The following is an 18166-nucleotide window of genomic DNA, read 5'->3' as shown; positions in this document are numbered from 1 at the left end:
AACAAAAAAAAAAAACATCAATTCTAAAGTTGTAAATGCAGCAGTTAAATCGTTGCATAAGGGAAAGGTTGAAAAAACAGTCTATCATAACATGCCCAGTCAAAATTAATAATTAAAATCTCATGTTTAATGTTTTGAAAGTGGCACAACTGATGACAGTGACTGGAGTGACAGTTAAATGTTGATGAACATGGTAGAAATGCTGTTCACTGCTTTTACCACCAGGGGTTGACTGTTCAATGTGTAAAAAGTGCAATCTGCATGTGAGGATCCCCAGCGGTGTTTGATGGATAACAATGGATGGCAGCTCACTGCAGACTGAATATATACTACTGAAAATTAATGATATATATATATATATATATATATATATATATATATATATATATATATATATATATATATATATATAAACTGAGAGATGATCTACATCTGCATCTGTAATATCTATGTGGAATGTAGTCTGCGATTCTGAATTGCATGTTTTCTTATTCCATGTGCAGCTGAAATCACCCACAGTCCAGCCTTTCCACAAGAGGATATGTAGACATCTAACCCAGCTTTGGCTGGTTGGTGGCAAAAGCAGCATGACGCAACAAGTTTGAGCTAAGCCCAGGACAGGCCGAACCAATTACCCAGCCTTGACAACGTGTCCAACACCAACATCCAGGCTAAAAATTCCAGCCCAGATGGAAAAACCCAGCGTCCGCTGGCTGTGATAGCTATAATTTTCTGACTGAGCACTGTCAAGGGCTCTAAATTTACCACTCTTGCTCTTTTCAGCTGTTTGTGGTTGAAAGAAACCTTCTGGTCAGCAGCAAATGAGGTAGTTTAATGGTATTTTTGTAACTTTATGCATGAAGCAGAGATGTGAGAAATGTGAGGCACCTTTTCTATATTTGTTGTTTTTGTATTCACCGCAGAACAAATTAATCAAAGTTTAACCAGTTTCACATACAGTTTACAGTTACAGTTTTTACAGACTAAGCAGGACTATAACTTTATCAACTGTTTGGAAGACAAGCATTTAGTTTGGTCTGTGCACTTGAGGAAATCTAAACAATGTAGAGATCCTATCTGTTCGGTGACAAACAGCAACATAGCAGACTCAGATGGGAAAAGGAATGATCAGTTGGAGACAGAAGACGGGGGAGAGGGGTGGACCTGGCAGAAAGATGTAGGCGCACCAAAACATTTGCTTTGAAAGTAATTCAAAAGCAGTGGAAAAGGAACAGCATGTCTCCATCCTCAAGACAACTCGGAGACTCTTCGTATGGGAATTTGGGAGGATGCTTCGCCTTGTGTTTTTAATCTTTGGAATAAATCCTTCCACAGAGAAGAAAATGTTTACCACTAGCCCGGGTAATTAGAAACAAAAATATTTCTTGGGGTTTGCATGTTGCAGTGTGAAAAAAAAAAGATAACATGGCTATTGTAGAAGTTTGCCCTTTGTTTTAAACCCAGTACCACACAGTTATGTTTCACTCACCATACAGTTTACTCCCTGTTATCAGTCTTTTAACCTGTTAACATCATCATAAGCAGCCGTTTCTAAGTGAAATACTACAGAACAGTGGGAGCAGATGGAAGGCATCTCAGACAGATTAGGAGTCAAAGGCAACTGGCTTTGTGAATGGACACTTTTATTCTTGTGTGAGATCAGGGTGCCTTTGGGGCTCAGCCTTCTAGTAATGTGCTTTGCTGGATTTACAGGATGAAGTATTTCTCTGCTTTGTTTGTGAGGTGCACACGTTTCTGAGTGAGTATTTGTTTTGCCTGATTTTAACCAGTTTACAGATTTTCATTTTTTGTGTGATGGAGCAACAGTTTGTTCACATCTAGAGGTAATGAACTGATAAGGTGTGAGAGAAGAGTGGGCAGATGTCGCAAAGGGAATGTTGCATCTGTTAAGTGGGCGACTCAAAGGAAAAGTTTAGGGAATATTAGAGTTTCCTGTCCATTGTTTTCTTCTCGGTTGTCAGAGTAACACTGGAGCTTGTCTATGATGTGATAATTGTTATGAGAATTAGGAACGAATTAGGTTAAAATGTCACAAATGCGCCCACGTTGTTGTTCTGTTACAATTTAGCCGTAAAGGTTTTGTATTTTCTGATAATGCTAAAAAAAAAAATGAAACACCTTGGTATACTGTAGTGCTCTGCGACTATTTTCCATCCCTCCACCTTCACATTGGTCTTTCTTGCCCCGAGTTCATCCTCTTATGCAGCATTCCTTCTAGCCGCCCACAAACAGCTATGGTTACATTTAAGCTTAGGTGTAGATCGGGGCAAAGTTCATGTTTGGATCTATTGGGATTTCTTTGTGGTCTGAGAGGAAGTGTTGTTTGATGACCCCAACTTATAGTCCCTGTTTTCTTTTTTTTTTATTATCTTTTCTTTGATCTTGCTGGGAAACATCACCAGGTTGGGGAAATATGGAAGGAGAAATTTGTAGGGATAAATGACAACTGCCTTGTAGTAACAATCTGACTAAAGATTAACCTTGAGTCAGCATCACTGACACTACAAACTGTTCAAAAATATCCTACAAAAACTGCTATTGATAGTTAATCTAATGAATCTTAGCAAGTCATATCAGTATAATAAGGCATACAAGATGATTTGAAAGGACAAAAAGGTACAAAGATGAAATATATAATCGTCACAGGCTGTTCACCTTCCTGTCATGATATTTAGTCACACAAATTATGGTTGGCAGCACATGGTGAGTCAGCTTTTCTTAGCGTAATGTCTTCCTGAACTTAATTTTGATTTGATCTAATATTTCCTTCCTTTACTAGCTTTATTCTTCTTTTTCTGCCAAAGTTTAATTATCCCTGTTTTAATTAGTTCTTTACCTTTTCCTTTACCAAAATAAATATTAATTGTTTGAGTCTTGCTTAGCAAACACTGGACTTTTCTCTTTGCATTTTTATTTCTGTATAATCCAACATGAGCAGGGGCCCAGCTAAGTCCAAACAAATCACCACACCATCAGGGTTCACCTTTTCAACCCACTGAGGGGCCAGTAATGACCATTATTCATTTTAGCTGTGGTAACAGAAAGTTTATATGTCTTTTAAATTAGACGTATTAACTTCGGACCCTAAATGATCACTGAGCCATCTTTGTATTTCTGTGAATGATTAATCGAAAGACTCAAGTCAGTTTGGGAAACAAGCAAAATGAGCTTTGATGAACGGGGAGAGAAAAACGAAAACCTGCAAGCCAGGACAGTTACTGGGACTTTATCAAGTATAAGAGCCTTAAATTCTTTGTTGACTTTGACATAATTTATAACCACACAGATGTTTGGTTACAGGGGACACTCAGGCTCAGCCTTCATGCAGGTGGATAAATGAAAAAATTCACAAGATTCCCCAGTTTTGTTATTCCAAAAATGTGTCTCTGCCTTAGTGGTTGTATTTTAAGTTATCTCTTCAAAGGCCTTTTATATACTAAAAAATAAAAATTCCTTCTGTTATGCTTGGATTTGGTTGTGAGAGAATCAAGTCACCCAACCTGAACACTGCACATCCTCTGGGTAGCCAATATAGTCCCAAAGTGTGGAGAAAGTCATAAACAGTTGTTGAGAATAACAAAGAACAGATGTACATGCAGACAGAGATTCCTTCTTTTTCTTCATTTTTTAATGGGATGCAGTTTTACAGGTTAAAGTTGGTGGGTAAGCAAACTGCTATCATTTGCTAAATGACATCTATCAAAAGTATCATTTTGTAAGTGTGATCTTGTTAATCTACTGTATTTGCTTCAAGACCAATGCGTTAGTCTCAGCTGTAACCTCCACATCATCACTAAGAACGAGTGACTCACATCTTCTAGCTTCTCTGTAGACTTCAGCAGTCTGCAGTGCATCTGGTTACTTAGCTGCCTCTGTTTATTTGTTTTTAATTTCTTCAGTGAGTCATTTGCTGCTTCACTTCCTCCATCTCCTCTTTGGCCCCAGCCATGGGAAAAGCCTTAAGAGATCAATAGTGGAGTTTTTCTCCCACTCTCCTCTACTCGCTCTGTGCTTATCTGTAAGCCAAATATCATTCCTGAGGGACATCTGAAGAGATGCTCACATGTGTGCACTCACTTCCTGTGGAACACAGTCTTTCTTTGTCCCATCATCACAATATATCCAGATAAATAGCTGCATTATATTCACTACAGTGGAATATTACTCAATTCATGAAAAATTGTTGTTCAGCAGTTTCCCAGAGTGGAAATACCCTCTTTTCCAGTTTGTTGCATCAGTTGCACAGAGCTCAGAGCAGGAAGTTAGAGGGTGAAAGGTCTGTTCCATCTCCCACTTGTACACCACATGTTGTTTCCATCATGGATAAGACTGTTAACACCTGAATGATTGCCCAGCCCTCTCTGATCACGTTGTGTTGTCAATCTGAGCATTCATACAATTCAAATTTTGTGTGTTTTAGGGACCCACTGGGATAAGATGTTATTTTCCCAAAGGGTTTTCAGCCAGTGGAGAAATGGAATCAACAAAGAGGAAATCTGAGCTTGTTTTGGAGGGCAGTGCCGATGCGTGGTCCCCCTCTGCCGCGTGTAACTCTGATAGGATGTAATTCTGCACCGGGATGGGGAGGAGAAGGGGCTGGGAGGAGGGAAATAGCAGAGGAACTCAGTGAGTGAATGAAAAAAGCAAGGAATAAGACATACACAATAATGTGGACACGGCTCTGTGAATTAATCATCTTCATACAAACCCATGGACCTATGTGTTGTCTGGACTCTGTCAGAGTAGAGAGATGGTAAGGGCTGCATGTCTGTCAGACAAGTAAGTAAACTAATTTTATTTGCCTGCACTCATACTATTCTGTGCTATGCTAAAGCAATAACCCCCTTTTTACTTTATTAATCTTTTTAGCTGTAAAATCTTCTTCTATTTGTCAAAGTTAGCTCCCCGCAGAAGTCTTTAAAAAGTAGCAGTCCAGACCGTGTAGCTGGCAGTATCTATTTTCAGAAGCTCACGGCAACTCTGAAGGGCATAGCTGCCTCCATAATGACAGGTTACAGTGCTAGGCCCTGTATTTGCAAGCATTTAAACGGTTCTCTGGCCTGGGTGTGTACATTAAATAACTGGGGTTTGTGGGTGCAGGAGCAAATGTGTGCCTGAGAGAGAGAGTTGGGCAGACAGAGACACATTACCCTGCCCACTCTCCTGTCCTGTGTCTGAGTTCATGTCTCAAAGAGGGCCAGTGTTGACAGCCAGTGGGCTGACAGCAGAGGCGTCAGGGCTCCAGTGTCAGTGCAGAACAGAGGGTACGGTCTGTTCTTCGTTGTCACTGGTTCCTCTGAGACTCACACAATGCATTGTCAGATATGTGTGGTTTTACCCAGCAGCCTCAATTGGGGTGACATCAGATGCCAATTGAACGCCCCCTTGTCTCAGACACCACAGGCTAAACTTAGAGTCCGACTGCAATGTATGGTTTTTGGCTTTTTTTTTTTAACAAGAATTTGCCCAAACCTAAGGCTAGACATACCACTGAATATGTCAAAACACCCTGGCTCTGATGACACAGAGCTCTTCTCTACAATGTAAATTAAAAGTCAGACATAACTTGCAATTCCCCAAGTTTCCTTTAGACAAAACAAACACCAGGCAGCAGGTAGTTGCATGTACTCCAGTTGCTCACAGATGACAGTGATAGCAAAAGACAAGTATACCAGACTAGCAGAAAAATATGTTGTGTCATAGGGGTTGCTTATTTGTCTGTGCGTGATTCTGTGAGACATGACTGCTCCTCATGGACTGTTGTTTTCCTCCTGTCTGATGTGAGCACAATGAGTCGACAGCTGGATATAATCTTTAGCATCTGTCTGAAATCATAGTGTGAGCGTTTGTAAGATCTAAGCATGAGTCACAGTGACTCACTGTGGTCAGAGGAAGCAGGGATCTGACCCATGATGTGTGAGGCACCTGCACAACTCCATCCAGCACACCCACTGATATAAAACACACATTTTTAATATCCACATAATGTATGTGGTTTCTTTTGTTTGGCTTGTTCATTTGCTAAAGTGTGAAATCCTTTTAGGCTGAGGCATAAATCAATGTCGTTTTTGTCTATAGTTCTGGAGAAACAATTACTCTGTATAGTGGTTTGGTCACATGGGTTTATAACTGGGGCAGAAGGGTTTCTAAGGAAAGCACTGTTCTCATTGTAGTACAGCTCTAGTGGCACTATTCCCAAAGCTCCCATTCATGCCCGAATGCAATGTGTGTGTGCATCAGGATCTACATGTGTTGGATGCTTCTGACCATCCTGCCGACATGGATCGCATGAGGAGGAATAAAGTGGAACATGAGCGACAGATGCACCAGATTTTACAGGTGAGTCACTTTGTTCAGTGTAAGGAGCCACAAAACATTTATAGATACAACTGGGACATTAATTCAGTTAAGCAAGACAGTAGTAACTGATGTCATTGGCAGCAGCTGATGTGAGTATGCTTGTTAATCATAACAAAGAAGTGCTTGATTTTTAACAAGATTTTAGCAATTAACCAGCTTCAAATCAAAAATTCGAAGAATGCACTGTTGTGTTTAATCTGTATAGATGAGCACACATGCCTATATGTTTTTAGTGCTTTTCGGTTTAACCACTTTAAGCACTCAGTTTAATGTAGGGTCATGTCAGTGTTATTTATTCTGTTTCTTTTTAAAGTTTCCTATTAGAATCATTAGATGTTTATCTATCCTATTCATACATTAAAATAATATATGTATATATATATATATATATATATATATATATATATATATATATAGGGTTTTTGCCAACCTTAGATAACCAACAGCACATAATGTCACAGTGTCATTATTTATTTATTTAACAAGAACTCAGCCACAATGCAGAAGCAGCGTATGAAAAATTAAATGCACTCCATTGCTAACTAAAAACTTAACTTGCTGTTCATCAGCCTGGGAACTGTAATAAAGCCATTTCCAAATAATATGGAGTCCATCAGTTAACAGTGAGAAATTATTATTATTCCCAATTGAAAATTATTCATGACTGTTTCAAGTGGAGTGGATATCCCAGTAAATCTGACATTCCAAAGTCAGACCATGCAATGCTCAGAGAAACTGAAAAAAGCATTAGATTTAAATCTAAGACTCTACATGCCTTAGCTAGCATGTTAAAGGCTAAAGTTCTCAATAGCACAATTAGAAAAAGACCAAACACTTGTTCAGTCCTTTGTTTGTAAGGGTTGTCAGGAGAAAGCCTCTTCTCTCGAAAAAGAACATGATGATTGCAAATTTTTGAGATGTTTGGCCAAATGCACAGCATCATGACATGAGAAAAGCAAACACAGCAGCACAAACACCTCATACCAACTCTCAAGCACAGTGGTGAGGGAACAATGATTTGGGCTTGTTTTGCATTTGCAGGGCCATGAACTCCTCTGTACGCCAAAATGTTTTCTGTTTCTTTTCTTAAATGGTTCAACTATGAAGTAATGACTTTTTTTTTCTTTCTGCTTCGACAGAACACTCCTTTAGACTTGATTGAAACAGGCAAATCCTTGAAAGTCCAAGCAGATCGCCCCCACCTGGTTAGTCTAGGAAGTGGACGCCTGAGCACAGCCATCACTTTGCTACCACTGGAGGAAGGTAAGAGCATGTGTAAGCAGTTCTGAGTATATATTTCTATGTTGTTGGGATAAGCGTAAAAGTTATTAACCAGTTTTGGGTCTGGTAAAAAAAACAAACAAAAAAAAAAAAACCATTATTCTGTGGTGGCCAATCACTTTTATGTCTTTTATTCATTTTCATTACTCCTATAGTAAAGCACTTTGTGGTTTTTATCTGTGAAAGGTTCTATAATAAAAGTTCATTCCTCCCTTCCAATCTTTGACAATGATGTCTCACGCTCCCTGAACCACTCTTTCATAATTTGAGCCCAATGAATCCCATTGTCGTCTTGGAATATGCCCTTGCCATCAGGGAAGGAAAAATTCATTGATGGAATAACCTGCTCATTCAGTATATTCATGTATCAGCTGACCTCATTCTTTGGACAAATAATGTTGCTGAACCTAGACTTTACCAACTGCAGCAACCCCACATCATAGACTACCCCCACAGGATTGAACAGTAGGCGCTAGGCATGATGGGTACATCACTTCATCTGCCTCTCTTCTTACCCTGATATGCCCATCACTCTGGAACAAGGTAAATCTGGGCTCAGACCACATGACTTTCTTCCATTGTTCCAGAATCCAATCTTATGCCCCCTAGGAAATTGAAGCCTTTTTCCCCAGTTAGGCTCACTGATTTGGGGATTTCTTATGGCTACACAGCTGTTCTATCCCAATCCCTTGAGTTCCCTTTGCATTGTGTGTCTGGAAATATTCTTACTATCACTATTATACATAGCCCTGAGTTCTACTGTTGTTTTTCTTCAATTTGATTTCACTAAAGTTCAACATGATTGCTGATCATGATCCTTCAGGATTTTGTTCTGACCAAATTTCTCCCTGGAAGATGATGGTTCCCCACTATCCTTCCAGTTATTAATAATGTTTTGGACAATTTTTGACCCAATTTCAGAATTTTCTGCAATTTCCTTAGATGTTTTCTCTGTTTGACACATGCCAATGATTTGACCCTTCTCAAACAGACTAATGTCTTTTCCACGACCATGGGCTGTGTCTCTCCACATGGTTGTTTAAGTAATGAGACGCTATTAATTGTATCAGTTGGGGTTAAATAACTTTTTGCATGAAGAAAGATGATTGCCTAGTAATTTTACAGTAGGACGCTCTTACTTAGTTAAATCCAGTTGGCAAGTGTTTTATTTTTTTGGCAAGGCAGTGTTTATTATGTAGCATTACTGTGAGTATAATTGAAAAAGATTCCTAACTGCAGTAACTGACATTCTTTATCATAATCTATTGCAATGTATGTACTGTTAGCAGCATAAGATATACAGTATTCACTTACATAAGTGTAGGATCCAAAATTAGACAAATATTCATCAAGTGGTACAGCTTGTCAGAGTTGATGAATTGACAACAACTGACAACACATCACCCTCTAACCATGTTGTTGTTACCCACACTGAGACACAGTTGCAACTTCACCCTTGTCTGTGAGTTGCTGGCACCAGTTGTCTTTCAGTGAGCATTAACATCACAGAGGAAAAGCAGGGAGAGAGTGCTAAGTGGCGCCTCCTGGGATTTTCTTTGTTCCTCATATTTTTATTACCAAACATAAAAATGATCCATGTTTGTTTTACTGTATTTTTTTCTTTCATATAATTGTGAAACAAACTGATGATTCATTTATACAATAAATAGCTAAAATTTGTTATTATATTAATTTCCAAAACTCCTTTTCAATGCCAAGCTAAGCACATCTCTTAAGACTAACACCTGTTGTTCAACATTTAGTCACTCACTGATCCACATTTGAGACTCCGCCTATGCAGCCTTGACCTCCGAGACCCCGTCGGTGTTGGCTTTGAACTCCAGACCTAAGAATACTTCATAGAGGCATTAAGGTTTACACGACTCTTCAGGAATTAACGTTGAGAAAATGTTTTCTCTGGTTGCAGGGAAAACCACACTGGGCAGTGGGGGGACAGACATTCCCCTGCAGGGCCCTGGCATTGCAGCTCAGCACTGTTACATTGAAAACCAAGCAGGAAGCATCACCTTGTACCCATGTGGCAACCAGTGCTCCATAGATGGGCTCCCCATCACCAAACCCTATCGCCTTACACAAGGTAGCATCATTACAATCATCAGGATCTCAGTCACTATGGTTAAATGTTGCATTACAATACTGGTGGAAAAGTTGACAAAAACATTGTCTCCAGTGAAGATAAAAAAATGAAGTTGACAAAAACGAAACAATAGAAAAAAAGAAAAAAAGTTCCTTGTCCTTCCAGTAACATACCATGAAACAGCCACAACAGTCCCGCCCCCTCAGTCTGATCCAAGCCAGCAGCTACATCTGAATGTCATTTGAAGCTGATGTGTGTAGAGACAGCAGCTGCTGAACAGGAATACTTCAGGCTTTGCTTCATTCAAAGGACAATCACAACACAATGACTCGCGAATGGAGGAAAATGGTTTGGTCATATCAGGGAGGAACAGTGTTGCAGCACTCTGGACTTTAGGATGAAATAAATATCAAACGTCCTGTGGAGCATCTACGACTGGAAACAAAACTTCAGCCTGGCTCTCAGGACGTAAATCAGGCATTTCTTCAAAGGCACCAGAAATGCAAGGAATTTATTAGGAGGGGATTTCACTTACTGATTAATTACATGTAAGTTAAACTTGTCAGTTTATTTATGTCTACCGTTAAAGAGGATGAATACATGACAACCCTATTAACAAAGTTAGAAAAAAACTTTTTAAAAGGTTGTAACTAAGCTTATTTCTTAATCACAAGACAAGACAAAAACAAAAGTGGATATTATCTTTGTTTTGCCCTGAACGGATCAAGTACAATTTAGTTTATCTTAGCATAATACTACCATTGTATTGACTAATAATTGCTTATTTGTTTTACATAGGCACCACAAATATGTGTAAAAGTTGAGGACTACATCAGTAACGGAGAGTTTTGATTTCACTTTTTCACTTTCACTTTTTTATTCATATTAGTAAAAAAACAGCAAAAAAAGTTTTAAAAATCTGCCTTTTGTATTTAACCATGAACATTATAAATGTTATTCACTCTTAAAATATGATGTATATTAAGTCAATTTAATATAACTGGTACATCACTGACAGCTTACAACTTAAACACTCTTCTCTTTTGGCAGGCTGCATGCTGTGTTTCGGTCAGTCGGCCTTCTTCCGCTTTAATCATCCAGAGGAGGCTCAAAGGATAAAGAGCATGATGCCTGGAGGGAGCGTCAGACTGAACACTACAAAACCATTTTCCTCTGGTAATGAAACAACAAAGGCATCTAACTTCATCTAATCCAACTCCACAATGAACAATTCCTAAAATACACAAATAAACTTCTTGGGGCAACTGTGTATACAAAGTCTGTACATCCTCCCCAGCAGTTATTAAGGGCAAAACAAATACTTTTGGCACATAAACTACTTTAGATCCCTTCTTCTAATCATCTTGCAGAGGAGTGGTTTTACAATTTGATGTCACTTAGTTACTAACTAATATAAGTCAGGTTCTTTGGCTCAGATGACGTGATCTAGATGCTGAGTTGTTAAAGGTAGTGATGTTTCAAGCCTTACATCCTAATGAATGATTATTAAGAAAACAGGCTATAAACAGATTCGACTAGCTGACTTATGATCTAAAACTAAAATTGCTAAATTTAACACAAAATTTTGTCATGTTCTTCAGACCCCCAGGTTTAGACCTCCCTCAGGTTTGACTGACAAGTTGAATATTATTATCCCTGACAGGATGCAGAAATAGCTTCCTCAGAACTAATTATCTATGGCCTACATTGGGATCTACTTTATCTATATTTTGGTTCAGTGTGGTGACCTCATTGTGTTAAGGGATGGCTGGAATCTTTGCCACAAATCTTTTTTTGTTGTTGACTTTAATGCTTTTAAAGGTAATGTGATATTATTCTGGCTTACTACAAATGCTGCCCTGTGCTGTCTGTGATATTTACAACCCATTCTTCTTTGACCTTATCATTTTGGCTGTCAGTGCTTAAACAGTAAGAGCCACCACACCCTTCCCGGAGTGTATTACCCACTCTTTCCTGACCGGCCCTGATTTCATTCGCTTTGAATGAGGTACATGGCTGCAGCTTTATATTTAGCTGCTCCAGATCCCTGTAGGATTACAACACCACTTAGGAGCATCCCAACCATTGGATTTGGCTCATGCAGGAGACCATATGCCCCATAGGAGACACCCTCATTTAAAGCGTGCTCTGGATACAGCATGTGTGAATGCAATAACATGCACATGCAAGTGTGTTTTTCCTTTTGTGAACTCTATCTTTTGCCCTATGACCGACCTAAGACCCGGAAGAGGTCAACAAAGTAAAGATGACACAGGGCTGACGCCGTCTGTTGCATTGTTTGTGTGTTTTTACAACTGTTCTCTTCAATTATTCAACTGGAATGCTCATAGACAAATGTTTCTGTTTCCCTTCTGCAGACCTCCATAGCAGTTCAAATGGAAACCATGATTCTTTTCCATGCAGCAGAGATGCTGAACTCAACAACATGGCAAAAACCCTGCAGGATTCATTGGTGCTGAAGGCTTCATCATCATCTTCAGGGTTTGGTAAACAGCCTCTTCCACCATCTCCTGCAGACATGTTAAATGGGAGAAACGGCTCTGCAGCAGAGAATTCCATTCATGAAAACAGCAGCAGCATTTCTCTGACTCAAAATATTGGCAACAAAACCCTTCCAGTTCCTGCCAGGTCCGCTCATATCAGTCAGGTTCCTGTCCCTCATCCACGGACCTCACTGTCTACGTGTGGTACTAGTGGTGGTCAGAGGTCCCAGGAGAGCCCAAAGCCTCTTAGAAATGTAAGGGTGGAAGCCACGTCAAGCCCCAAACCACATGTCAGGGGATCAGGACAGGGCATGGAAAACTCAGGCATAAGCCACAAACCATCCTCCAAGTTTGCCCTAACAGCTCCATCAAGTCCTCGCTTAAGAGGTCCCTCCCTGCAGCAGAGATCCCAAAGTCCCATGCGAGAGCAGGGTCAGCTTCACTCCTATGTAGATGCTCCTCAAAGGCCAACTGGGTCCAGCAGCCTGAGGGAACTCCCTCCTTTAAGTCCTTACATGTCCTGTAGAGGGACTCCAGGATCACAGGGAGTCCCAGAGAGCCCGCAGGGCCACCGCAAACTTGCAGCTCCGTCAAAAGCAGAGGCTATGAAGGCACTGTATACACAGAGTTCATCATCTCTGTCTGGGCTGGAGGAGTCTGCAAACAGGCAGTTAAGGCCTGGCCCGGGAAGTGCATTCATGTCAAGCTTGAGTTCTGTGTCTGGTATGTCTCCACTTGCTAGTCCTCGTAGCCAAAGGAAGACCTCCTGCATAAATGTGAAAGGACCTGCCAGCAAGGAAGGGAATCTTACAAAACCATACACCAGGGAACGCAAAAACAGCATTTCTGAGATCAGTGACAATGAGGATGAGCTCCTGGAATACCACCGTTGGCAGAGAGAGGAGAGGCTACGAGAGCAGGAAATGGAGAAACTGGTAAGTATTACACATGTTTTTATTTCAATTCTCAATTCTAATCCAAAGCCACATCTAAAAATGAGTAAATCTAGATTTTGATGAGTGTGATTAATATTTGTACTTTAATCTGTAATAGTCCATTTTGGACCTGTTCCTTATTACATACAGCTGCCATAGCTCAGTTTTTATTTTCCACAAAGTGAAAATAATTATTTGGTTTTGCTTCTCAGCCTTAAAAAAACAGTACAAATTAAGTCAACATGGTGAGCAGACACTATGATTTTAAAAAAGATAAACACAGTTAAGTGGAGAAGCAGTCTTTACTGGCACGTTAGACTGCACGTCTGCTTTCTGATACCTTATCCAAATCCTCTGGCGCACATCCAGTAGCTCATCTTCTCTGAACATTATTGGCATCGCCAGCCCATGTGGCCTGAGGGACACACGGGTTGAACATTCTTCCAGACGTCTTGGGGTCCAGTGCTGAGGGTGCGGCTGGTTGTTGTTCAACACTATATTTATCAGAGGGATGAGTGGCATCTACTTTCAAAGCTGCCTCCGCCTGACTCAGGGTTCCTTCTTATTTGTTCCCACACTATATCATAGATCGCATTCTTGTTATCTTCAGTCCAACACCCACACTTTTTTCTCACTACCCTCCAACCTGCAACCCCAACCCCACCCAATGCTGCATACTGACAGCTGAGACGACCACAGAGGTGGGTGGTCCATGTAGTTCTTCAACGTCTGTTTTGGAAAAGTAGGATTGTTACTAACTGAACTGTTACTTTAACCTATCTACAAGTATATGTAGATAAACCACAGTCTTTACCAACGCATAACACATATGAATTAAAACTAATACTTTTTACCCTGATTATGTTTTTTTTTTTGGCTTTTACCTGTAAACTTTGGTTGTATTTTCTGCCATTACATGGTTCTTATAGGGTGTAGCCCACAAAGCTATTTGGGAGCTTTGGTCTTTCCCTGTTGTTAACTAGCATTTTTTGTGCTAATGATGTCACTGCAGTGGCAGCCTGCTTGTAGTTGCTGTTAATGGTTTTCTTTTTAAGAAGAAAATCTTTCCCTTGACGGTTGAATTTCTCTTATATTCATCTGAATCCCAAGTAGAAACTTTTCAGGATGCTTCTGAGGTTGTTCTTCCATAAGCTCCATCATACTCCTTGTAGATAAAGCCAACGTCTCCTCTTCCTCCTTAACTCTGGCATAGCAGTCACTGCTGACTGTAAAACACATTACTTAAAGTACATCAGAGGAGAATATCATCACACTCACCAGATAATAACTCTGTGGTAATCACCTGTTAGGCTTGATCTTCACTGAGTGAACTCGCTTGGCAAAGATGTGATTACAATGAACAATTTTACACACATGCAAAAAATCAATCAACCAGCTCCCTGTACTCAGCCTCTTGTCCATCACAGACATAACTACATCTGTATTCGGTTTCTAAGGTACAAAATGTAAAGAAAGAAAGAAAGAATTCGAGCTTGTTGTTACTGCAAGAACTAGAAGAAAGAAATAACAAGAAGGGTTTCTGAGACACAGACAGATCTCAAACAAACGTAATTCTCTCTGATATGCTAAACTGAAAAATGACTTTTTTAGTGTCATAATATTTAGAAGATGTGTAGCTTGTGAAATTTGGGTTGAATGTTTCTCACTGTGAGTTGAAAGAATGAATCCTAATCTGTTTTCTTGTTGGTGTTTCCCACTGGAATTAGCAGACTCATTATACAGCACTATTCCTCTAAAAGCATTGAGTTGAATGAGGAAAACCACAAGACAGAAACAGGAAACAACTCCAATGGAGCACCAGAGATAATAACAAAAAACAATACTACACACTTTAAGTCTTATTTGTTTAATTTACACAAAACATATAAGATTTTACTTCATGATACTCAAAGATTAGCCTAGCTTAAAAGAGACAAGGTAAAACATGTCCAAGTAACAATGACAATTAATAAAATTAGAGCAAAGAAGCTAAAGATAAAAGATCAAGCTTGTTATTTAATGATACATCTTCATTAGCACCTATTGCATCCTATTGTTCCCACAGAAACTGGTTTAATGGGACTAAGCCTTAAAAATGTGCAAACCTGCTGGCAAGCAGCACATCAGTTTTGGGGTCATTCTGTTATTTCTTTTCAAATCCTGGGAGCCTTGGAGTTCTTGACCTGCAATGAGAGACAAAGAGAGGATTTCCTCTCACCAGGATAAATGCTCTATTTGGCACACTGCTCTTTTGGCATAGTTGGCACTGACATGCAGTACTGTTCTTTGTTTAAAAAAACTCAACTTTGCACACTTTAAAAACCTATGCTGCCCTTTATTTTTGATCAAAAGTAAAGGGCAAAACTAGAGGGGAAGGGTTGTGGTAGAGGTGCTAATTTTAGAATATTTTCCCCTGGAAGTATATCAAACTACTGGTTTCTAAAACACAGATATTTTGCAAGAGTTTACAACAAATCTTCTCTGCTATACATAAATCTGGAATACTGCAGCATTTGAGTAATAATTTATTAAAGGTTAACTCTGTTTCCATATATTTGCTTATTTAGAGGATTAGACCAGAAGGTTAACACCATCACCATATCTCCTGAATGTAATGCTAAGATCAGCTGGTTAGCTTCATTGCCCCCAAGTAATTCAGTACATTTGTGCAAGTCCTGTACTTGGTGTCCCTGTATAAAATATACACTTCTAGCAGCTATATCATTAACATGCTGCTCACAGACAGATATGCGGCATTAGTCATTTTAGAGATCAGAACCAGTAATTTTAACATAATACTTTAATTAAATTAGCATACAAATCTACTTTCACTGAAGTTGCATCTGGCATGTTGAACTTAACCTGGAAACAGGGTATTTTCACAGAGTTGTATTCAAATTTACACACAGCTAAAGAATACATTCACATTCCATTTGAGTTTTAATGTGAATACATTTTGAGAACATTTGCAGTGAAAATGTATTACAGTGAGAAAGTTTTGAGTAAATTTCATGTAATAATTTTCACCAAATAATACCAAGTTGGCCTGAAAAGAGAAACAAACAAACAATAAACAGCTAATTAATACCTGGATCTGTAGGGAATGTTGTGACGCATCTGTAATCTGTATCTTTATATTCAATGGCAGATAGTTTTAATGCACATAGTATCCTCTTCTTTGTAAATAAAGTAAGTTAAGTAAGTTCTTTATGAGTCTATCGTCTCATCATTATGGCTAAACATGTCTAAAATTTTATATTAAAATCATTGTGTAGCAGCCTGAATAACTTATATTGACTGCTGCAAGACCCATATAAGACAGTTAGTCCTGGTCTTGCTAGACCTCTAATTATTGCCAGATTGGAATGACAATGACATATTCCACACTATTTTGCTATATGAAAGCAAGTATCCTATTGTTTGGTGCGATGAGAGACAACAGGACAACCACAAGCTAGAACAATGTAGTATGTTAAAGAATAGAGTTAGAGAGAAACAGATCATCTAAAGCATCTCTAATAAACCAGTGATGTCTGTTGTAAACGTAAATACTTTCAGACAGTAAACAAAACTTGCCAGTGTGTTATAATTATTCTTTTTACAGTCTGTTTTCATCCACAACTCCAGCTCTGTCAGGTTTCATTACGAAGCCCCTCCTGAAAGACATACTGCTATCGGGTTGCAGCTGTCTCGCGCCAGCGGCTGAGGGACAGCTGCCTAAATGGGACAATGTCACCCAAGGACAATTGTAGCTAATCTGCAATACGATCTAGAATATCAGGCAGCCTGTTTATGTCTCACATGTCTTTTCTAGGAGCGACAGAGACTGGAGACCATCATGAATCTGTGTGCAGGGTATAATCAGGAGGACAATGCTGTGGAGGTGGTGAAGAGTGAGCTGCTGGGGGGTATAAGGGGGATCTGCTCAAACGCAGGAGGGGGTTTGTCTCTTCAGGGTCCAGACAGAGCCCAAAGGGTGGGAGACATCGATGAGGAAATCCAGAGAGAGGAGTCTAGCAGCACAGAGAGCACACATCAAGAGGTAGAATACACTTTTTTTCCCTCATAATGGGTTTATGCAAATGTAGAGGGAAAGATGTGTTACATTTAGTCATTATTTAAATAAAAACATATAAATCTGCACTTAGTGTGAAGAGCGATTTGCTGGGCAGGAGCAGGTCTACCTGGAGGAGGAAAGGAGCAGGATCTTGGCCAGGGTTGATGACTTAAAGCACAGAGTTAGTGAACTGGAGCAGCAGCTTCAAGAGACCAAACAGGAGGTTAGCAGACAAACATACACAGAAGTTCATGTTTTCTGATTTGCATGATCAGAGACCTACTTAGTATAGTGCAAAGAGTGTAAGCTCTTTTGTCTGCAAGTATTTATTTAGCTTTGCTGCAGTTTGTAGTTTGCACAGTGTGACTCCATATTTGTCTCTAGGTGGAGATGGAGCAAGCCTTGTTGCAGGCAGAGAGGCGGGCAGAGCAGGAGCAGGTGGAGGCTGAAAATGAAATCATCTCTCAGCTGCAGCTTAGACTCAGTCAGCTAAACATGGCCACCCAGCAAAAGAAAGACAAGGTGAGTAATGTGATGCAACACAGACTGTCAGTTTACAACAGCCACCAGTCCACTGCATGTGAATGATGTTTGAATACGTGAAACTCACTCTTTTCTAAATGGACAGTGTAGATATTCAGTGTTGGCTGTTTTCTCTGATCACAGCGGACCTGCAGTACTTTTTCATATACAGACTGAATTACAAAGCACAACCTGTTTTCTCTCTGAAGTGTTCCACCATCACTGTGTTTAAAACACAGAAACAACAACAAATGTCCTATAAAGACGTTTAGGAAAATGTTATAATTAAAATATATAAAGTCTTTTTTTCTCCCTCTCTAACATTGCCAAATGCATGAAGCATTGCACTACCTAACATCTCTTCCTAACCTAACCTCTGCCTTCGCTA

The 18166-nt window shown here is 39.6% G+C and overlaps 1 protein-coding gene across 10 annotated transcripts in view; it reads left to right on the top strand.

The window, feature by feature from the left end:
- Nucleotides 1-1254: 1254 nt before the first annotated feature.
- Nucleotides 1255-18166, top strand: part of phldb1a (pleckstrin homology-like domain, family B, member 1a) — a 31889-nt gene continuing 14977 nt past the window's right edge. For 7 of the 10 annotated variants that reach the window (XM_042007812.1, XM_042007815.1, XM_042007816.1 and 4 more), the window contains exons 1-9: nucleotides 4663-4800; nucleotides 6262-6360; nucleotides 7521-7644; nucleotides 9590-9760; nucleotides 10811-10936; nucleotides 12139-13199; nucleotides 17014-17241; nucleotides 17348-17479; nucleotides 17641-17778. In XM_042007812.1, coding sequence (XP_041863746.1) covers nucleotides 4786-4800; nucleotides 6262-6360; nucleotides 7521-7644; nucleotides 9590-9760; nucleotides 10811-10936; nucleotides 12139-13199; nucleotides 17014-17241; nucleotides 17348-17479; nucleotides 17641-17778 — 2094 coding nt within the window. In that variant the 5' untranslated portion in view covers nucleotides 4663-4785. Of the gene's footprint in view, nucleotides 1363-4639; nucleotides 4801-6261; nucleotides 6361-7520; nucleotides 7645-9589; nucleotides 9761-9915; nucleotides 10309-10810; nucleotides 10937-12138; nucleotides 13200-17013; nucleotides 17242-17347; nucleotides 17480-17640; nucleotides 17779-18166 lie in introns of those variants that run through there. The other 3 variants (XM_042007814.1, XM_042007813.1, XM_042007820.1) reach the window with 3 other exon arrangements.

The sequence above is a fragment of the Melanotaenia boesemani genome, chromosome 15 (assembly GCF_017639745.1).
Source record: "Melanotaenia boesemani isolate fMelBoe1 chromosome 15, fMelBoe1.pri, whole genome shotgun sequence".
In the NCBI taxonomy this organism is placed as follows: domain Eukaryota; kingdom Metazoa; phylum Chordata; class Actinopteri; order Atheriniformes; family Melanotaeniidae; genus Melanotaenia; species Melanotaenia boesemani.
This window is presented reverse-complemented; position numbering and strand designations above follow the sequence as displayed.